The sequence below is a fragment of the Ixodes scapularis genome, unplaced genomic scaffold (assembly GCF_016920785.2).
Source record: "Ixodes scapularis isolate PalLabHiFi unplaced genomic scaffold, ASM1692078v2 PGA_scaffold11__112_contigs__length_91849675, whole genome shotgun sequence".
Lineage (NCBI taxonomy): Eukaryota > Metazoa > Arthropoda > Arachnida > Ixodida > Ixodidae > Ixodes > Ixodes scapularis.
The window spans coordinates 10,472,340-10,488,540 of NW_024609837.1; the positions used below are offsets into that span (position 1 = coordinate 10,472,340).

At 47.5% G+C, this 16,201-nt stretch overlaps 1 protein-coding gene across 1 annotated transcript in view; it reads left to right on the forward strand.

Annotated features, from left to right (window-relative positions):
- LOC8029452 (chitin synthase chs-2) overlaps positions 1–8,967 on the forward strand; it is a 72,476-nt gene extending 63,509 nt beyond the window's left edge. Inside the window, exons 12-16 of the mRNA XM_029991518.3 lie at positions 467–861; positions 1,424–2,129; positions 4,179–4,516; positions 5,049–5,460; positions 6,618–8,967. Coding sequence (XP_029847378.1) covers positions 467–861; positions 1,424–2,129; positions 4,179–4,516; positions 5,049–5,460; positions 6,618–7,036 — 2,270 coding nt within the window. The 3' untranslated portion in view covers positions 7,037–8,967. The remainder of the gene's footprint in view (positions 1–466; positions 862–1,423; positions 2,130–4,178; positions 4,517–5,048; positions 5,461–6,617) is intronic.
- Positions 8,968–16,201: the final 7,234 nt, after the last annotated feature.

Sequence of the window (16,201 nt, forward strand, 5' to 3'; positions counted from 1 at the left end):
GCGTCGCGCAACTCCTGTTGAGTTCGGCCTATTGGTGTGTAGGTCTGTGACGTCCCATTACGTCGCATAACGTCTGTGACGTCACAGGCTACGGCTTAACTAAATTCGGCTTCACAAAATCTGGAGAAACTAGCCAAAGAACGTTTCCCGTTGAAGACAGACACGGAGCACACACACAAAATGGGAACAGGACATCAACGTATCAAACCCAGCTTGATCTTTCAGTCATTTTTAGTGTGTCTCCCCATTGTCTCCTCCTTTTGTGACGCTGATTCCTACCATGAATCACACAACTGGCTCAAGGTTACATCTTAAATTTCTAAGAGCTTTCGCTACACATTCATTGCTACACATGTAAAGTACTCAACGCATGCATGATAGCAGCATCCTTATGATGCCGCTACAAACTGTGAGAATAAAAGATTCCCGCGCCGCATATTTACTCTGATCCAATGCTCACCCACAGGAGAGGACCGTTGGCTCTGCACCCTGTTACTCCAGCGAGGCTATCGTGTGGAGTACAGCGCTGCCTCAGACGCCTACACTCACTGTCCCGAAGGCTTCGGAGAGTTCTTCACTCAGCGTCGTCGTTGGGCCCCGTCCACCATGGCCAACATCATGGACCTGCTGGGAGACTACAAGCGCACCGTGGCCATCAACGACAACATCTCGTTCCCGTACATAATCTACCAGGGCATGTTGATGGTGGGCACAATCTTGGGTCCAGGCACGATCTTCCTCATGTTGGTTGGTGCCATGGTGGCCGCGTTCAAGATCTCCAACTGGATCTCCTTCTCGTACAACATCGTACCCATCCTCCTCTTCATGGTGATCTGCTTCACCACCAAGAACGACATCCAGGTGAGGTTAACTAATTACTACTTTTATAAATAACAAAATCGCATAATTCATAGAAAATAATCAGGTGTTAGACCAATGTGAATAAAAAATATTTGGTATTTAAAATCATGCCACTTCAGAGAACACAGACACAGGAGCGTTTGTAGGATTTTTCTTGTGGTTTCTGTATTCCTAGCTAATATTTTTGTCCCATCATGCTATAAAGAACTACTTTCAATTTTAAACAATGCCACTAAAGTTAGCAAATGCAAGTTCCCTAATCGTCTTCCCACAGAATTTGTAAATGAATGCTGGTAAGTGCTAAAAAACCTTGGTGTTGAACCCACGAAGGCAAATAAATTACGCAGACAACTGGTAAACATTAAAAAGGTTCGCTTACAGGCAATTGATAACCACTGAAAAAAACTAAGTTAAAATTAGTATAAAATCTGGAATTATATTTACATTACCAAATAACAATTGGTAATTTTTAATTTCTTTTTGTTACCCGCTAAATAAATTTCATAACACAATGCAGGTAAACCTCCCCCACCATCTAATTTCGATCATGTTCCTGCCGCAGATCATCGTGGCCCAAATCATGAGCGCATCATACGCGTTACTCATGATGGCCGTGCTTGTGGGAACAGCCATCCAGATCTCTGAGGACGGCGTCGGGTCGCCTTCGGCCATTTTCCTCATCTCACTCTCTGGCAGCTTCTTTATAGCGGCCGTGATGCATCCGCAAGAATTCATGTGCATCATCCCGGGATTACTCTACTTCCTCAGCGTACCGTCCATGTACCTCCTTCTGATCCTCTACTCCCTGATCAACCTCAACGTCGTCACGTGGGGCACACGCGAGACTCAGACAAAGAAGTCCAAGAAGGAAATCGAAGAAGAACGCAAAGAGGAGGAGGAACTGGCTAAGAAAAAGAACAAGACGGGTCTTCGAGGCCTCCTGGACCTCGGCAAGAGCGAAGACGAAAGCCTGTTCGGACTTCCAGGTCTCTTCAGCTGCATGATCTGCTCGAACCCGACCAACAGGGAAGAGAAGGTTCACCTGGTCAGGATCAGCGACCAGCTGGACCAGCTGAGCAAGAAAATCAGCAGCATGGAAAGGCAGCTGGAGGTTGTCCACGGCCTACCACCACCAAGGAGGAAGTCGACTCTTCACGGCAGAAGTTCCAGGCAGTCGGAGGGAGGCCTGTCGGTGCTCAACGAGGATGCGATTGAAGATGACAACGAATACGGTAGTGACACCTGTGGATCGCTCAGTGAACAGCTTGGTGAGTACGAATTCGGTTTATATCATGTTTTCCTTGCTGTAACATGAACTCCGGCGAAGGGTATACAAGAGCGAGCTCTTCGTTCTCCATCACACCTCAGCAGCACGAAAGCTAATGCACCGGAAGCACCAGACTAAGCTACGGTCTGCCTCGCGCGTGTAACCTTGCGGTAGTTCACATTAACGTGAGATGGGGTCTAGTTAAAGAAATATGTAAGGATACGACTGATTTTCCGCTCGATAGTCTTCAGGTAAATTTTGACAATACAGCTGCTTTCAAACTTTCTCACCCTCGAGCTTAATGTAATGAAACGTCCATGGGCTCCTTTAATTTCCACTTTGCTGTGTTGATGAAAGCTAAGTGACTGGAATGTGAGTCGAAGCTGACACCGCCACTGCTCAGGTTAGCGTCTTAGGTTGCTCAGTATACCGTGTTATGCTTTGACGAAAACTATGTCAATGATCTATAATATATCTGGTTTGAAAACCTTCCCATTACTTTGAGTGAAATTTCCTTATGAACAAACTTATCCATTAGACATCGATATGATAGTGCGGTTACAAATAAATCAGAAAGATGACAGGCTTATTCTCATACACTACAGACATATTTGCGTGATTATGAAGATCTGTTCTGTAACTATGACAAAAAGTGTTCCTATTTCAATATATACACGCATTTTATTTTATTTCCTTAAAGGGAAAAACGATAAATCAATGTAAAGGGTTATTCTGCAAATCCCTAAGGTATAAATTATTTTAAAAAAGTTATTTGCTCGATTAAATGATAGTAGTAACGCGGTTCCTAACCTCCTGACGCGTTTAATAAAGCAACTTGTAACCGATTTATTAGAGCGCAGCTCTTAGGCGCCCGTTTCCGGCTTGAGCGGCGTCGCCGTCGCCGTCGGCGTAACCAAGGTCACCCCAAGGTCACGTAACCCCAAGGTCAGGTGACCCCAAGGTCACCACAAGGTCACGTGACCCCTCCCAAGGTCACGTGACCCCCTCCCCGAGGTCACGTGACCCCCCGAAGTCACGTTACTACCCTGAGGTCACGTGACATCCCCAAGGTCATATGACCCCCCGATGACGTCACCGGCATCCGCATTGTCGTCATCAGCACTATGACATCACCCGCATCCGCATTGTCATCGTCATCATCACTGATGACGTCATCAGTGACGTCACTGATGACGTCACCGACATCCGCATCGTCATCGTCATCATCACTGATGACGTCATCAGTGACGTCACTGATGTCGTCACCGGCATCCGCGACGTCATCGTCATCATCACTTATGACGTCACTGATGACGTCACCGGCAACCGCATCGTCATCGTCATCATCACTGGTGACGTCATCGGTATCCGCATTGTCATCGTCACTGATAAACTCATCAGTGACGTCACTGATGACATCATTGGCACTGTCATTGTCACGCGACTCCAAGGTCACGTGACCCCCCTCCGGTCAGTTGACCCCCCCCCCCGTACCCTTCCCTCCTCCTCAAGAGCTGCGCTCTAATTCGGCGTTACAGGGAGTTGTAAATGGCTTTCCCTTTTTTTCCTCTACTGATGGAAACAAATATATATATGGCAACGTGCTAAAGGCAACTTTGTAAAGAGGCGACATTTTGTTTAAAATTAATGTGGTTTGGTTTCCAGGGTTCATTGGCAGCAGCTACCACACAAAAAAGTAACTAAAGCGAAAATTCGCGGAGATTCCAGATCTCAGAGATATCAAATAATGGCACTTATCTCGAGTCGAACTTCGAGAAACAATACGGGCAACCTTGTAATCTACTACAGTATTTTAGTGCTATTTTCGGTTTCAAATTGAGTGCCGGATTACACATGAGAGTGAACAACGAAACACGTTACTCGAGCTGTATTTTTGTGCCACGGAATTCCAGCGAAAAAAATAAGAAACCTTCCATACAAATAGTTTCTAAGTGGTCCTTCTTAGGTACTCATTATTGACGATTCATTCATAAAACTTTGTTGTACCCTATTGGAACTTTGTTATGAGCTCTGTTTTTGTGTATCGCAGAGCCACGACAAGAACGAGACGACCTGATCAACCCGTACTGGATAGAAGATAAAGAGCTGAAGCGCGGTGAAGTCGAGTACCTGCCAGGTCCAGAGATCCAGTTCTGGAAGGACATGATCGAAAAGTACCTCTACCCCATCGACGAAAACAAAGAGGAACAGGCCAGAATCGCCGCGGACCTCAAGGAGCTTCGAAACCGAGTGGTGTTCGCCTTCTTCATGCTGAACGCCCTCTTCATTCTGATCGTTTTCCTGCTTCAACTCAACAAAAAGCAGCTCCACGTCAACTGGCCGCTGGGTGTTAAGACCAACATCACGTTCATACCGGACACAAGCCAGGTTTGAAATCGAGATGACTTTCTAGCGATCTTTAACGCGAAATCAATATTTTAGTACCACATCAACCATTCGCTTTCCAGGTATAGGACGTCTCAGCTTTATTAGAGGCTAGTATAACTCAGTTTAGGGCAATCATCCTATACGCCATACTCAGGCATATGGGGCTGAAACGGTGTTTCATGATGTGATATTCAGTAAGGCGAGGAAGAGAACTGCGACACGATGACTACCGAGCGACTTGGACTTGCTTGATAACCTTCACCAATAAACTGGAATAGACAATACAATAAGGAATAGAATACGCAAAAGGCAATATGGGCTTCATCTTGAAGGTAGATTGTTCATACCTGACACGAGGTTGATTAAAGTTGCACGAGACGCAAACGAGAGGCCTCCCCTTTTATGTTACGAAGAACTCTTTTTCACTCAAGTCACCTTTACTCTGCATTTCTTAGTATAGTACTCTTTCGGGCCCTCAATAAAAAAATTACGTTGATGTTGATGTTGATGATGATGATTTGCATCTTCGCAGGTGGTCATCGAAAAAGAGCACCTCCAATTGGAACCCATCGGTCTGATCTTCGTGATCTTCTTCGCCGTCATCATGATCATCCAGTTCACAGGGATGCTATTCCACCGCTTCGAGACCCTGTCCCACATCCTGGCCTCCATCGAACTTTCCTGCTGCAACCAGAAGGTGGAGGACGTCAGCGACGACGCCTTCATCGATCGGAACGCCATCCAGATCGCCAGGCAGCTCCAGAGGCTCAAGGGCATCGACGAGGACGACGACAACTCGGACGAGTACCTGGGACCCGAACGACTGGCGCGCCGGAAGACCATTCAGAACCTGGAGAAGCGTCGGCACCAGAGGGCCAGGACGGGCACGCTAGACGTGGCCTTCAGGAAGCGGTTCATGAACATCAACGCGGTGGACACCGAAGGTCAGTTCAGGGCTCGCGAAAGACCGTCTAAAAGTCCAAGCAAAACGACGCCGCGAAAAGTGAAAGCTAGCTTGAGAATTTGCGGATAATGATCTCATAATTCAAGATTTTCTAGACTCGTACATCTGGGCGTCGTAGCTTGCTTCGGTCGCGTGCACACACGTCTTTTACAACTGACCGCTATAGCGGAAACAAATAGAATATATTTTTAATAATGTGTATTCGAACATAATGTTAAACTGACTGGAATTACTGTGGTCACCACCAGCTTAAGAAGCACAATGCATGGCCTATTATCTCCGCGCTTCTTACTTTGTGATTCGTTCTTTGGTGTTCTTATCAGATAATTAGTAATGTAATTAACTGCAGAGTTATAATAAGATGTTCGGAAATTCGCACAACCTACGTTTCTTAAGTCGTCAGTGTCTATACGCGAATGATTGTGACGAAATTAACGCGTGTGAACTTGAAATGTAGGTGTCGAAGTAGAGGCAGTAGTTAAGTATAATTTCTCAAACATACCTGAACACTTCAGAAATTATACTTGTTTCAGCATTTTTGCGATACTTTGAGTACTGCGCAAGAGTTATTTATATCAGTGAGAACAGATTTAACAAGTAACGAATGTGCGATTTTTAACAAAAAAAATAACAATGATTTTGAGTCTGAAGCACGATGCAGTTAGAGGACTTGCTTGTATGTATGAAGCCAGATTTCTTAACCGAGATTACAAAAATCAGGAGTAATTTCTTTCAACAAAGTTGTCATAAAGACCTTTTTTCCGGGGGAAGAGATTTAAATTAAGCTCCTTGCAAGTAGCTCTGTAGTTTCCTTGGGCATTCCAAGTCGTTTCAAAAGTACGACCGAGTACCCTCTTGGATATTTTAGACATTAGCTACCGCCAACCAAAGGGATTGTATCAAATATCTATTCTCTGGTGAAGTTAACTGAGCAAGCAAGCCCAAACCCACGCACTTCGCGGCAAAGTTTTGCATTCGCCGCACCACTAGACCTTTAAAACCACCGATACGCGACTTCTGCTAAACGTGTCCAAGGAGTGCACTTATGAAAGTCTCTTACCCATGCATCTTACCTGTGTCTGTTTCGAAGCCTCATCCTTTGCTCATGCGAACGTCGTCGTTCCTCTTCTATTTCAGGAACACCTGTGCTCAGCGGTCTACGTCGCTTCAGCCGGAACCGAGACACCCTACGAGCCCTCGAAGTCCGGCGCAACACCGTCCTGGCCAACCACAGCAAGATGCAGACCCTAGGCGCCAAGAACCAGTACACGGCGGGCGTCGCCGCGGCAGCCGCCGGCGGCGCAGCGGGACCTCCTGGAGTCCGACCACGTCACCGAAACAACAACCTCCCTGCAGACAGGGTTTTCGCGCCGTCCGTTGCCGAAGGCTACACCAACGACGCGTACGAGACTGCTCCCGCAGAGGAAGACTCCTCAGCAAGACAAAGCCTGAGGCTACAGGTCTACAACGACCGGCGAAGCAGCGTCGCGAGCTTCGCCGACGACGCCGAGAGCGGCGCGCCGGCGCGCAAGCCGCCCAGGCTCAGCCATATGTGATTCCAGAGAACTGTCCACGAATTCTCTAGGAACTGTAGAGAAATTGCAGACGGTGAATCGTCGGGTGATGCCCCAGGTTGTTTTTTTAGAGATGGCATACGCTCAGCCCTGAACCTTTCGTGGTGTGGTGGTGGAAGTGGGCGTCGGGTATCGGCGATTCACGTGGTGAAGACCGTTTCACATGCTGCGATGTTTGGAAGAAAATGCGAGTGAGACGCAGCACAGCCGTCACCGACCACATATCTTTTTCAACGCCAGTGGTGATGGTGATAAAGATGGTGTCCGTAACGCGTCGTACACATACACTTCTGCAAAACACAGCACTATGTGGAGCGGCCTTCATTGCGAACAACTATTCAGGCTCCTCTGTTCTAAGAAAGATGTGGCGAGATTTACCGAGAAATCGATCCGGCAAAAACGTAGAGAGGAAATCTCCGCGGCGGCTGACGAATTCGCTGAACTTCATTGACTGTCAAACAACTTAGAGACATTCTGAGCCCTCCTACCCCAAGGCCCAGGAGGTGAAGAAGAAAAGAAGGCTAATAAGAAAACCAGGGTCAGCAATGTGATTACGTGACGGAGGGCTCGTCACACGTCACGTGACCATTATTTTACAGCAAGTTCTAGAAAGGTGAGTCAACAGATATTTTGGGAAATTATATACACGAGCGCCGTAAGCTGGAGTAAAAAGCCCTCTACACTGTTCAACCAAACCAACACCTGCTAGATAACAAGTCCGTAGGGCTGAATATTTCGCGTCACCTGAAGAGGCAAACTTGGGCCTCGGATTGGGTACGAGTGGTGCGTCAGCTTTCGGCCGGGACTCGTGTTCAATTAGCGAGGACACGAGTGCGAGCCGAACGTCGACAAGGTACTCGTGTCAAATCTGCGCCCTGCGATGGTCTCTTAAGATGACGTCGGAAGTTCAGCCCTACGACCTAGTCACCTAAAAGCTGTTGACCGAACTGACTGTTTCTCGTGCGATCTCGCCATCTTTGTTAGAGTAGAGGAGGCTACAAGATCGGGCGCGACGATTGTGCAACGACGATGTTTCTCTCGCCCAAGAAACATTTCAACCCGTTCCGCACGCACAGACGGTGTGTTGTCCCAACATTCGGTTTCCCAGTGGTGGTTCCAAAAACAAAACAAAAAAGTATGTCCAGTTCGTCCAGGAGCAACAAATAAAACTATACGCCCCTGTCGTCGCATTGTAAAACTGGAGGTTTTCAAGATTGCTTATGGGACGAAAACGCGCCAAAGCACAAGAACACAACAGGCAGAGACTGACTAATTGAAAACATGTATTTTTGTAAAACATGTATTACAGGCAGCGACGCACATTGCTTTCATGTGCTCTCCCAGGTATGTTCTTGTCCTTTTGCACCGTTGCTTCCTACGATGAATCGGCAACTCGAATTACAATCAAAAAGAACGTTAGGTAGCGACGTAACACTGAGTCTCAAAACAGTCGATACGCGCGGCAATGCTGTCGGCTACATTGTAGTATACAAAATCGAGCGTTACTTTCACGTGTAACTTGAGAACATTACCTTATGAGCATTTTTTTACGCCAATAAGGTCACCCCTTCTATCAGTAAAAGACGAGGTATGCAGGAAACAATGGCTGGTGACTGTGGCTTTGATTTAGAGATTTATCGACCAAAGGTGACACATGCAACGACATGCGCCATCCAGAAAGACAAGCGCAAAGTTACGCTTTTATTTCCCGCCTTTTAAGTTCTGTTACAAATCGTCGGTCGTAATAATACGTAAATCACGCATAGGTGAGACCGGGATGCAATCACTGACAAGGAAGGCCATCAAGACCACAAGATCTAAATTAAAAGTGGCCGGTATAGCGAACCTCGTAATGATAAGGACAACTCTGCACTCCTAAAGAGATAATAAAGGTGTTCGTTTTCTAATTTAAATCGTGTTACGTTTCTATATCTTGATGAAATGAATGGGTGCAGTCCCAGCCAGAGCCTCACTATGATTCAAAACCCACGTGACTAGACACTCTCTGAAGTCAAGAGCGCTAGGTAGCAGAAATAAAGTTTTTCTTGGGGGGACTTGAGTCCGCAAATATTTTTTATGTTTCGTTTTTGTTGGCTTTTTGTGGCGATTTTATCTCACTCTGAAATAATGTTTTGACACGTCGAATGGTTGGCCAAGAAGTCAAGTTTTCAGTTGAAGGAAATGGTGTCTTTCAAAAACTGGGGTATTCGGGCCAGGGTTTGTTTCAACGTCCCCAGACATAAGCAGACTCACTGCCCGAGCTCGAAATATTACACCAGGTAAAAATCAAACATGTGTAGATGTTAGGAGGGCACGATACCGCAATGACACGAAGACTGCTGTCTTGCCAAGACATTGAAAAACGATAACGAACCAACCTGGTAAGTAACATGATCTGACGAACGTATCCAAGATTTGGAGCCGTACTAAAGTAGCTTCGATGAGTGCTGGTGCTTTTGTAGGCCCGCCACCGTCACTCGCAAGCCGTCATGTGATACTGAACTGGGAAGTGTCGCGGCGCTGCCAGTTGAACGGTGAAGTGTCCGTCAAAGTGGACCAAGACGATCGGAGGCGACAGCATAGCCAGGCCAATGATAAAAAGACGCCCAGACAGTGACACGTAAGAATACCGTCCAGAGGCAAAAACGACGAGGCCAGAATTACCGTTGAACATGACGCTGGAACACCGTGATTGGCATGTATACTTCGTTTCAGCTTCGGTCCGAGCGCGGCCGATGTTATGAGCCGAAGGGCCAATCAAACAGCCCAAAAAGCGCACCGTCATGGCGTGCACTCGGCGCTCGATAGGACTAGCCGGCGGAGGAGCGCGCACAGAGAGACGGCGAATACCGGCTGGTCTTATCAACTGCAGAGAGCACGCCATGACGTTGTGCCTCTTTCGCTGTTTGATTGGCCCTTCGGCTCATAACATTGGCTGCGCTCGGACCGAAGCTGTAACGAAGTATAGTACGTACTTCTTTTCAGTCCGAGCGTAGCCGACGCTCGAGCAAATAACACCGACCAAGCAACGTTAAAAGCGCAATGTCACGGCGTTCGTCTTCTTTCTGTGTGTGTTCCTTTCACCGGCCGCTCAACCATTCAAGCGCAGATACTGCGCCGTGACCTTGCATTTTCAGTCTGAGGGTGTGCGTTTGCGTTGTCCTCTAGGCTGCGACAAACGAGATACTACTTTAGGAGGAATTGGTTCAGCGGTCCTCGCAAGGGTACCTTTACATGCAACCTCGCGGACGACATGCGCTGCAATATCCGATTAGACCTTTTTCTTTGCGGTCTCAGCAAGCTGAAATTATCTCTTGATTTGTCAAGGAGATAAAAAAATGGGACCGAAACTATGTGTTTCAGACCTATGGTTTGGATCAATGCTCCTTAAAATATTGGCAGGAATGTTCGCCAAACAAGCGCGAAGGACTGTAGCAGCTCCTATTGTACGCGATGAAATACGCGCACACGTCCACATTATGCTAGAAATAGCGAAGAACTACCCCTAAACAACATACAAAGTCCTGCAGACGTCCCGCGGACGTCGTAACGTCTCACAGATGTCCTATGGGCATTATTGGGACCACGTATTGTGCCTGGAATGAGTGAGACTCTGATGTGCGAGTCGGAGTCACCGATGCAGGGCGATTCGGGCTCTACTTGTATGCGCTCAGACATTCACTTCTCTGACATCATCCGTCTTGTATCCGGCTGAGCCAGGAGTGCTTGCACTCCGTTTGAGATTGAAGCTCTCGGTTCGAATCTCTTTCAGGGACAGCGCGAACCTTAGCTAGGGCCGTTTAATTCGTGTTTTTTTTTTTTTTTTGATCATTTTTCGGTGCATGGATGGGCGGGAGGACATGGTGGAGGATCTCCTGATGAGATTCTCACAAAGGGCAGACTTTGTCTTCTGGACAAGGATGGTCGCCATGTCGTAGGGGGCCCGTGGACGGGAACCAGAACTGACCGAGTTTGACCCTGTAGGAAGCGGAAAAAAAAATTATTGGGAGCGACCTTTATCTCCGGAGTCCTATTTATTCAATATTTATTTATTTATTTGATACTGCAACCTCTTTGAGGTTTTAGCGGGATGCACACTGTGGTAAAGAAAAATAGCCACCTGTCTTCACGACATTTTAATACAGAAAATAATCTACATGCATTAATTACAGCTATTGTTTAAGTATGTTTGGAAGACATCATACAGTTGTTTCGGAGAGTCAAGAAGTATCTATGTTTTATCAATTTAGCGGGGAAAATTATTTAGTGCATACGTCACGTGACGTCAATTTCCACGTCAAAGTTAGCAAGGGAAAAATATCTGTGTATATGTCCGTAAGCTCAATTTTCCCACTAACTTTAGCGGGGAAACTTACTTGGTGCAGAGGTTACGTGGTGACATTTTCTCGCTGAATTTTCCGGGGAAACCAACCTGGTGTATTAGGTCACGGGAGGTCAATTTTTCCACCAAATTCAGAGGACAAACTTATAGGGTGTACAGGTGACATGACGTAAATTTTCCCCGCTAAAGTTAGCGGGAAATGCACGGACGGCCGGAGGGGCGGACAAACCTTTGGGATCTGGGGGCGGGAATTACAGTAAAAATAATGAAAGCCGTTTACAACCCCCTGTAACGCCGAATTAGAGCGCAGCTCTTGAGGAGGAGGAGGGAAGGGCGCTGAGGGGGGGAAGGGGGGGTCACGTGACCTCGGGGGGAGAGCGACGACGCCGACGCCGCTCAAGCCGGAAACGAGCGCCTAAAAGCTGCGCTCTAAAAAAAAAAGTTCAAGCTTCAAAAAAATAAAAATTCATCATGCTTAGGCAGCGTAAGGTCGGTCTGCATTTGAGATACTGCGACACTGGTTTACGCTGTAGTTGTGAATTTTAGCCAGTGCAGGACGACTGCTAGCCTGAAGTCTTTAAGGTGTATCTCACAGTAGTGACACACGATTGCACGCCTGTGCGAGGCTCATCCAGCCTGAAACGGGCAGGGATCACTCGGCTTCCCTGGATTCTGCAGCGCAGGCTCTCGTTCCAAGTACTCCGAGCTGTGGTGCGTTAGCATATTCAGACACCATACAATTTTTTTTTTTAATTTTCAATAGAGGATTTTAAGTTTGATTCACATGGTGCGACTTTATGGATGCGATTCCGCAATTGCGACGTTAGACCCCCCAAATTCCACCGCGCTTTCTTTCTTTTTTTTTTTTTTTGCATGAGGGATGTTTTAGCACCGAAATTGCAAGTAAAATAGTACCATGTGCATCAGGCTTAATTCGGTCGTTCCGATACCTCCAATAACGTTACCCGATAACGATACGATGCATGCGCAAAGGCGACGAGCGGATTATCGGGTACCGCTATCGCAGTCATGGGAAGGATCTACTAGAATTCCCTATTATCGGCCATCGATACCCCCCGGAAAAGGAAACGGATGCACGATTGCCTCGACCCCGCACCTCCTACATAAAAAGGCCGCACAGCTCGCTTCATGACGTCACGTACCGGAGGCCGGCACGGGGCACAGAGGCTGGACAAGAGTACGGCGTCAGCTCTCGGCTGGCACTCGTGTTCAATCAGTAAGGACGCGAGTTCCATCCGAACGCTGACGCGGCACAAGTGTCCAATTTGCGCTCCGCTCTCCTGGCCTCTGCTAGGTGACGTCATAAAGCAAGCACTACGGACTTGCCACCTATAGGTGGCGTTGCCCCATCTTTGTGTGCCAAGTGCAGAGGCATATAGGGACGACAAGGTCGGCTGCTCGACATGAGAGCTAAGGCATGGCACTTTTTGTGAAAAAGACTGTGAGTGCGTAGGCGAGCTGGTGGCAGCTAATCGGTTCGTTCAATACATGAGCCTGCGGTACAGAAGATGACAAACAGTTAGTCGAAGGAACATATACAGAAGAAAACGCATCATGTGCTAAACGTTTACACGTTCCCTTCATGTGTCTGTTCCTTCGACTAAAAGTTTTTTTTTTTTTTCTTTTCTGCATCACAGACAGGTTTTAAACGACATGATTAGCTTATTCTCTAGAAGCTCGTTCGGTCTTCGAAACCGTAAACCTAGATTCGTGACAATCTCATAACCCTAAAGCGTTCTCCTTTCCTATACTAAAAATAATCTCCGTTACTCACCTACAGTCCTCTAAACAAGCTGCACGTGTTTACTTAGCGATAAAACAAGAAAACTCTACCAACCCCGGACGCCGTCTTGCGATATGGTATCTCTGGCCGCCCCCCAAGGCGTATTTTCCAAATGATCGATGCCTATACTCACCGAAAACGGAGAAGACCTGTGAATTCGTCGTGGGAAGCAACACCAATACATCGACAACCACAGGTAAACGTATAGTATGTGACGAGTTACACAACCAATCACGCTCCACTTCGAGAGTCAGCGATCTGGTCTTTGATAATAACACTTCGTCGAACATGCGATCAGACCGCAGTGGAAGGCAACGAACGCTTGCTGTAGGTGGAGCATCCGTAGGGGTCTTAACTCGCCATGTTTTTGTGGCTCCATTGTATGGTCCCCATCTGTGACGTCACGACCTTGATTTATCGACTGCCAACGACAATTTCGACGGTGTGTACACAAAAGGTAGGGTGATAGCTTGTAATAATCGCGTCCTTAAGACCGTCAAAGTGGACAGTTTGACACCCTCCATCAAAGGAGTAGTCCGGCATTTTTTTTTAGCTACTTCACCTAACTATAGTTTCTGAGTTTCCGGCCTTTACCCTTTCCGGTATGCTATTCGATATTGTGATGTTCGGTGTTTTTGTGAAATCGGAGAGTGAAAACGATGCAGAAACCAACATTCGAATATATCCGAACTTTTCAGCGCCGTGACGTCGGCGGCAGGCAGGCTCGCCAGTCGAGAAGGCAGTGTAAAAAAATGGACCGTGCCCAGCATTTGTTTCGTGCTGACGCGCAGGTGCTGGAGCGAGCTTCCAAGGCGTTCATTTCTTAATATGAAACTGCTTGGAACCCGTTGAGCGAATAACATTCCACAGTCCAAAGAGTGAACTCCTGCCTGCAGCTGGCGTAACTTTCCCGTTGTTGCCAGTCGAGAATTTTAGTGTTACAAACATGGTGAAGGACCAATATTGTAAATTCCAAACTTCGCAAAAAACATTATTTTGACATAATATATCGGATACTATTTCAACGGTGGTTGTTAGTGTGTTTGGCAAAATTTCAGGAAAGTCATGTCCATGTAAAAAGAGAACAAAAAACGCCGCAACACACGACATGATAATGAGCGTTTGGCCACTCCTGGAAGGCCGACCACAGCGACGCTTTTGGCTGGGCAAGTCGCCAATAGCCTAGCCGTTCGGATACTATCACATATTTTGACTTAATATATTTTTATTTGTTCGTCTTGTTCTGTGGCGGGAAAGCATTACGGTTGTCCCGCAACCCCTTCTCACGCTCGCAGAGGAAGCGAACTCGTCTGCAATTTGTGCCGACGCTTGTACGGCGACGAGGCAGCCGAGGGGCCGAGGTCTGGTTGGTCTGGTCAGGTGCGCTCTTTCTTGCTGGGCGGGGCAGGCAGTGTGTGCGAAGAAGGCTCGTCCATAGGTGAGTGCATGCTACGGGCACTGGGCGGTGCTTAGGTGTTGTTATTCGGGTTCACAGCGGTAGCGATCGTCGATTCTCGTAGCACAGGAAGAACTCGGAGGGCCGCAACTGGGGCATCGCGGCGACTCACTCATGCACTCCAAGCATGCACGACCTTTCCGGCGCAAACCGGAGACGCAGGAGGCGGTGTGACCCCGGCCAACCTCCCTGGATCCATGTTCAAAGTTACTAGATCGGCTCAGGTGACAAGCTCCACATTAGCCGCGCTTCGGAAAGCCGGTCCACTCCGCTCGCGCGAGCGTGGTGGCGCTGTCGTCGCAGCACGCCCAAGCACGCCCGGTCCGCAAGGTCGGCCAAGCTCTGGGCAAACTCGAGACGATGGCTTTTCATAGCGAAATTAGGCGGTCTGCGGCACGTCGGCGGCCCCTGCGGACTCTGCAAGTAGATTCTGCTGCAATCACGATTGTAATTATGCACGCTTACGATTTCTTCGATTTTTAGTCGGTGTAATGCAATGGATAGGAGGGTATATGTGCCTAGCTTTGGGTCGAGCTTCCGAGTGCGATTTTCTGCTCGCGTAATATTAAAGTAAAACAGGATTTATGCCATAGTTGATTTTTCTTATATTCGTCTATAGGCAGCTTCCACAAACAGGGGCTCACGTGCGGTGTCAGCGCCGTATCCAGTTCTCGATAAACGCTCGTCAAAGGAAAACGAACACAACGCGTTTTCTACCTTTTATTTGTTGCCACAACAAATCTTCGACAAGGAGGAAATTGTAGATGAATACTGTGCAGCGTTTATTTCTTTTTCCGTGACAAAATCGCGACGAGAATGCAAAACACCAAGGCTAAAAATACCTGTATTTGACGATCAAGGAGCCGGGCTTTCTTGCTGGCCACCTTCTCCGTTACCATCTTGATTTGCGTCTCTTGCGTAGAACTGCATTCGGGCTACAACAAAGAACCTTAGCAGTTAAGCAGTTAAGTTTTCACAGTGGTCTTTACACCTTAGCCTTCCTATCCCATGTCGCATTCTCAGGAACTCAGTGAGGTAGCTAGAAATGTATTTATTTTGGCTTGAAATGCATTGCACCACGAGATCCATAAAACAACGTTATCGTGATTTAATTTTGAGCACAACTGCCACGTTAAGAAAATAGCAGATAACATAAAGCGAATTTAAATTAACGCGCTCATATAAGAACGTAAAAAAGCATATTGCTGCGTTGGGCACATGAGCATGTATATATGCTTACACAAATTAACTAATTTCACACAGACACCAACAAGAGTCTCACAATTCGTACACTGTTGCCGCGAAGCTGTAGCAGGTGGTGTAAAATAACACTTCTAATATCTACCGCACGTTCACACGAAAAACTCCAAGTATGCAAGGCAGGCACTTAGCCAGGGGGGGGGGGGGGGGGAGCCCATGGAGCCCAGGCCGCCCTCCCCCCCTCCCCCTGAAATCTACCGTTTTCCTGGGGCCTTACTCCCCACCCCCCCTTATACAACTCCCCCCCCCCCCCCCCCCCCCCCCCGAAACAAAATCCTGGCTACG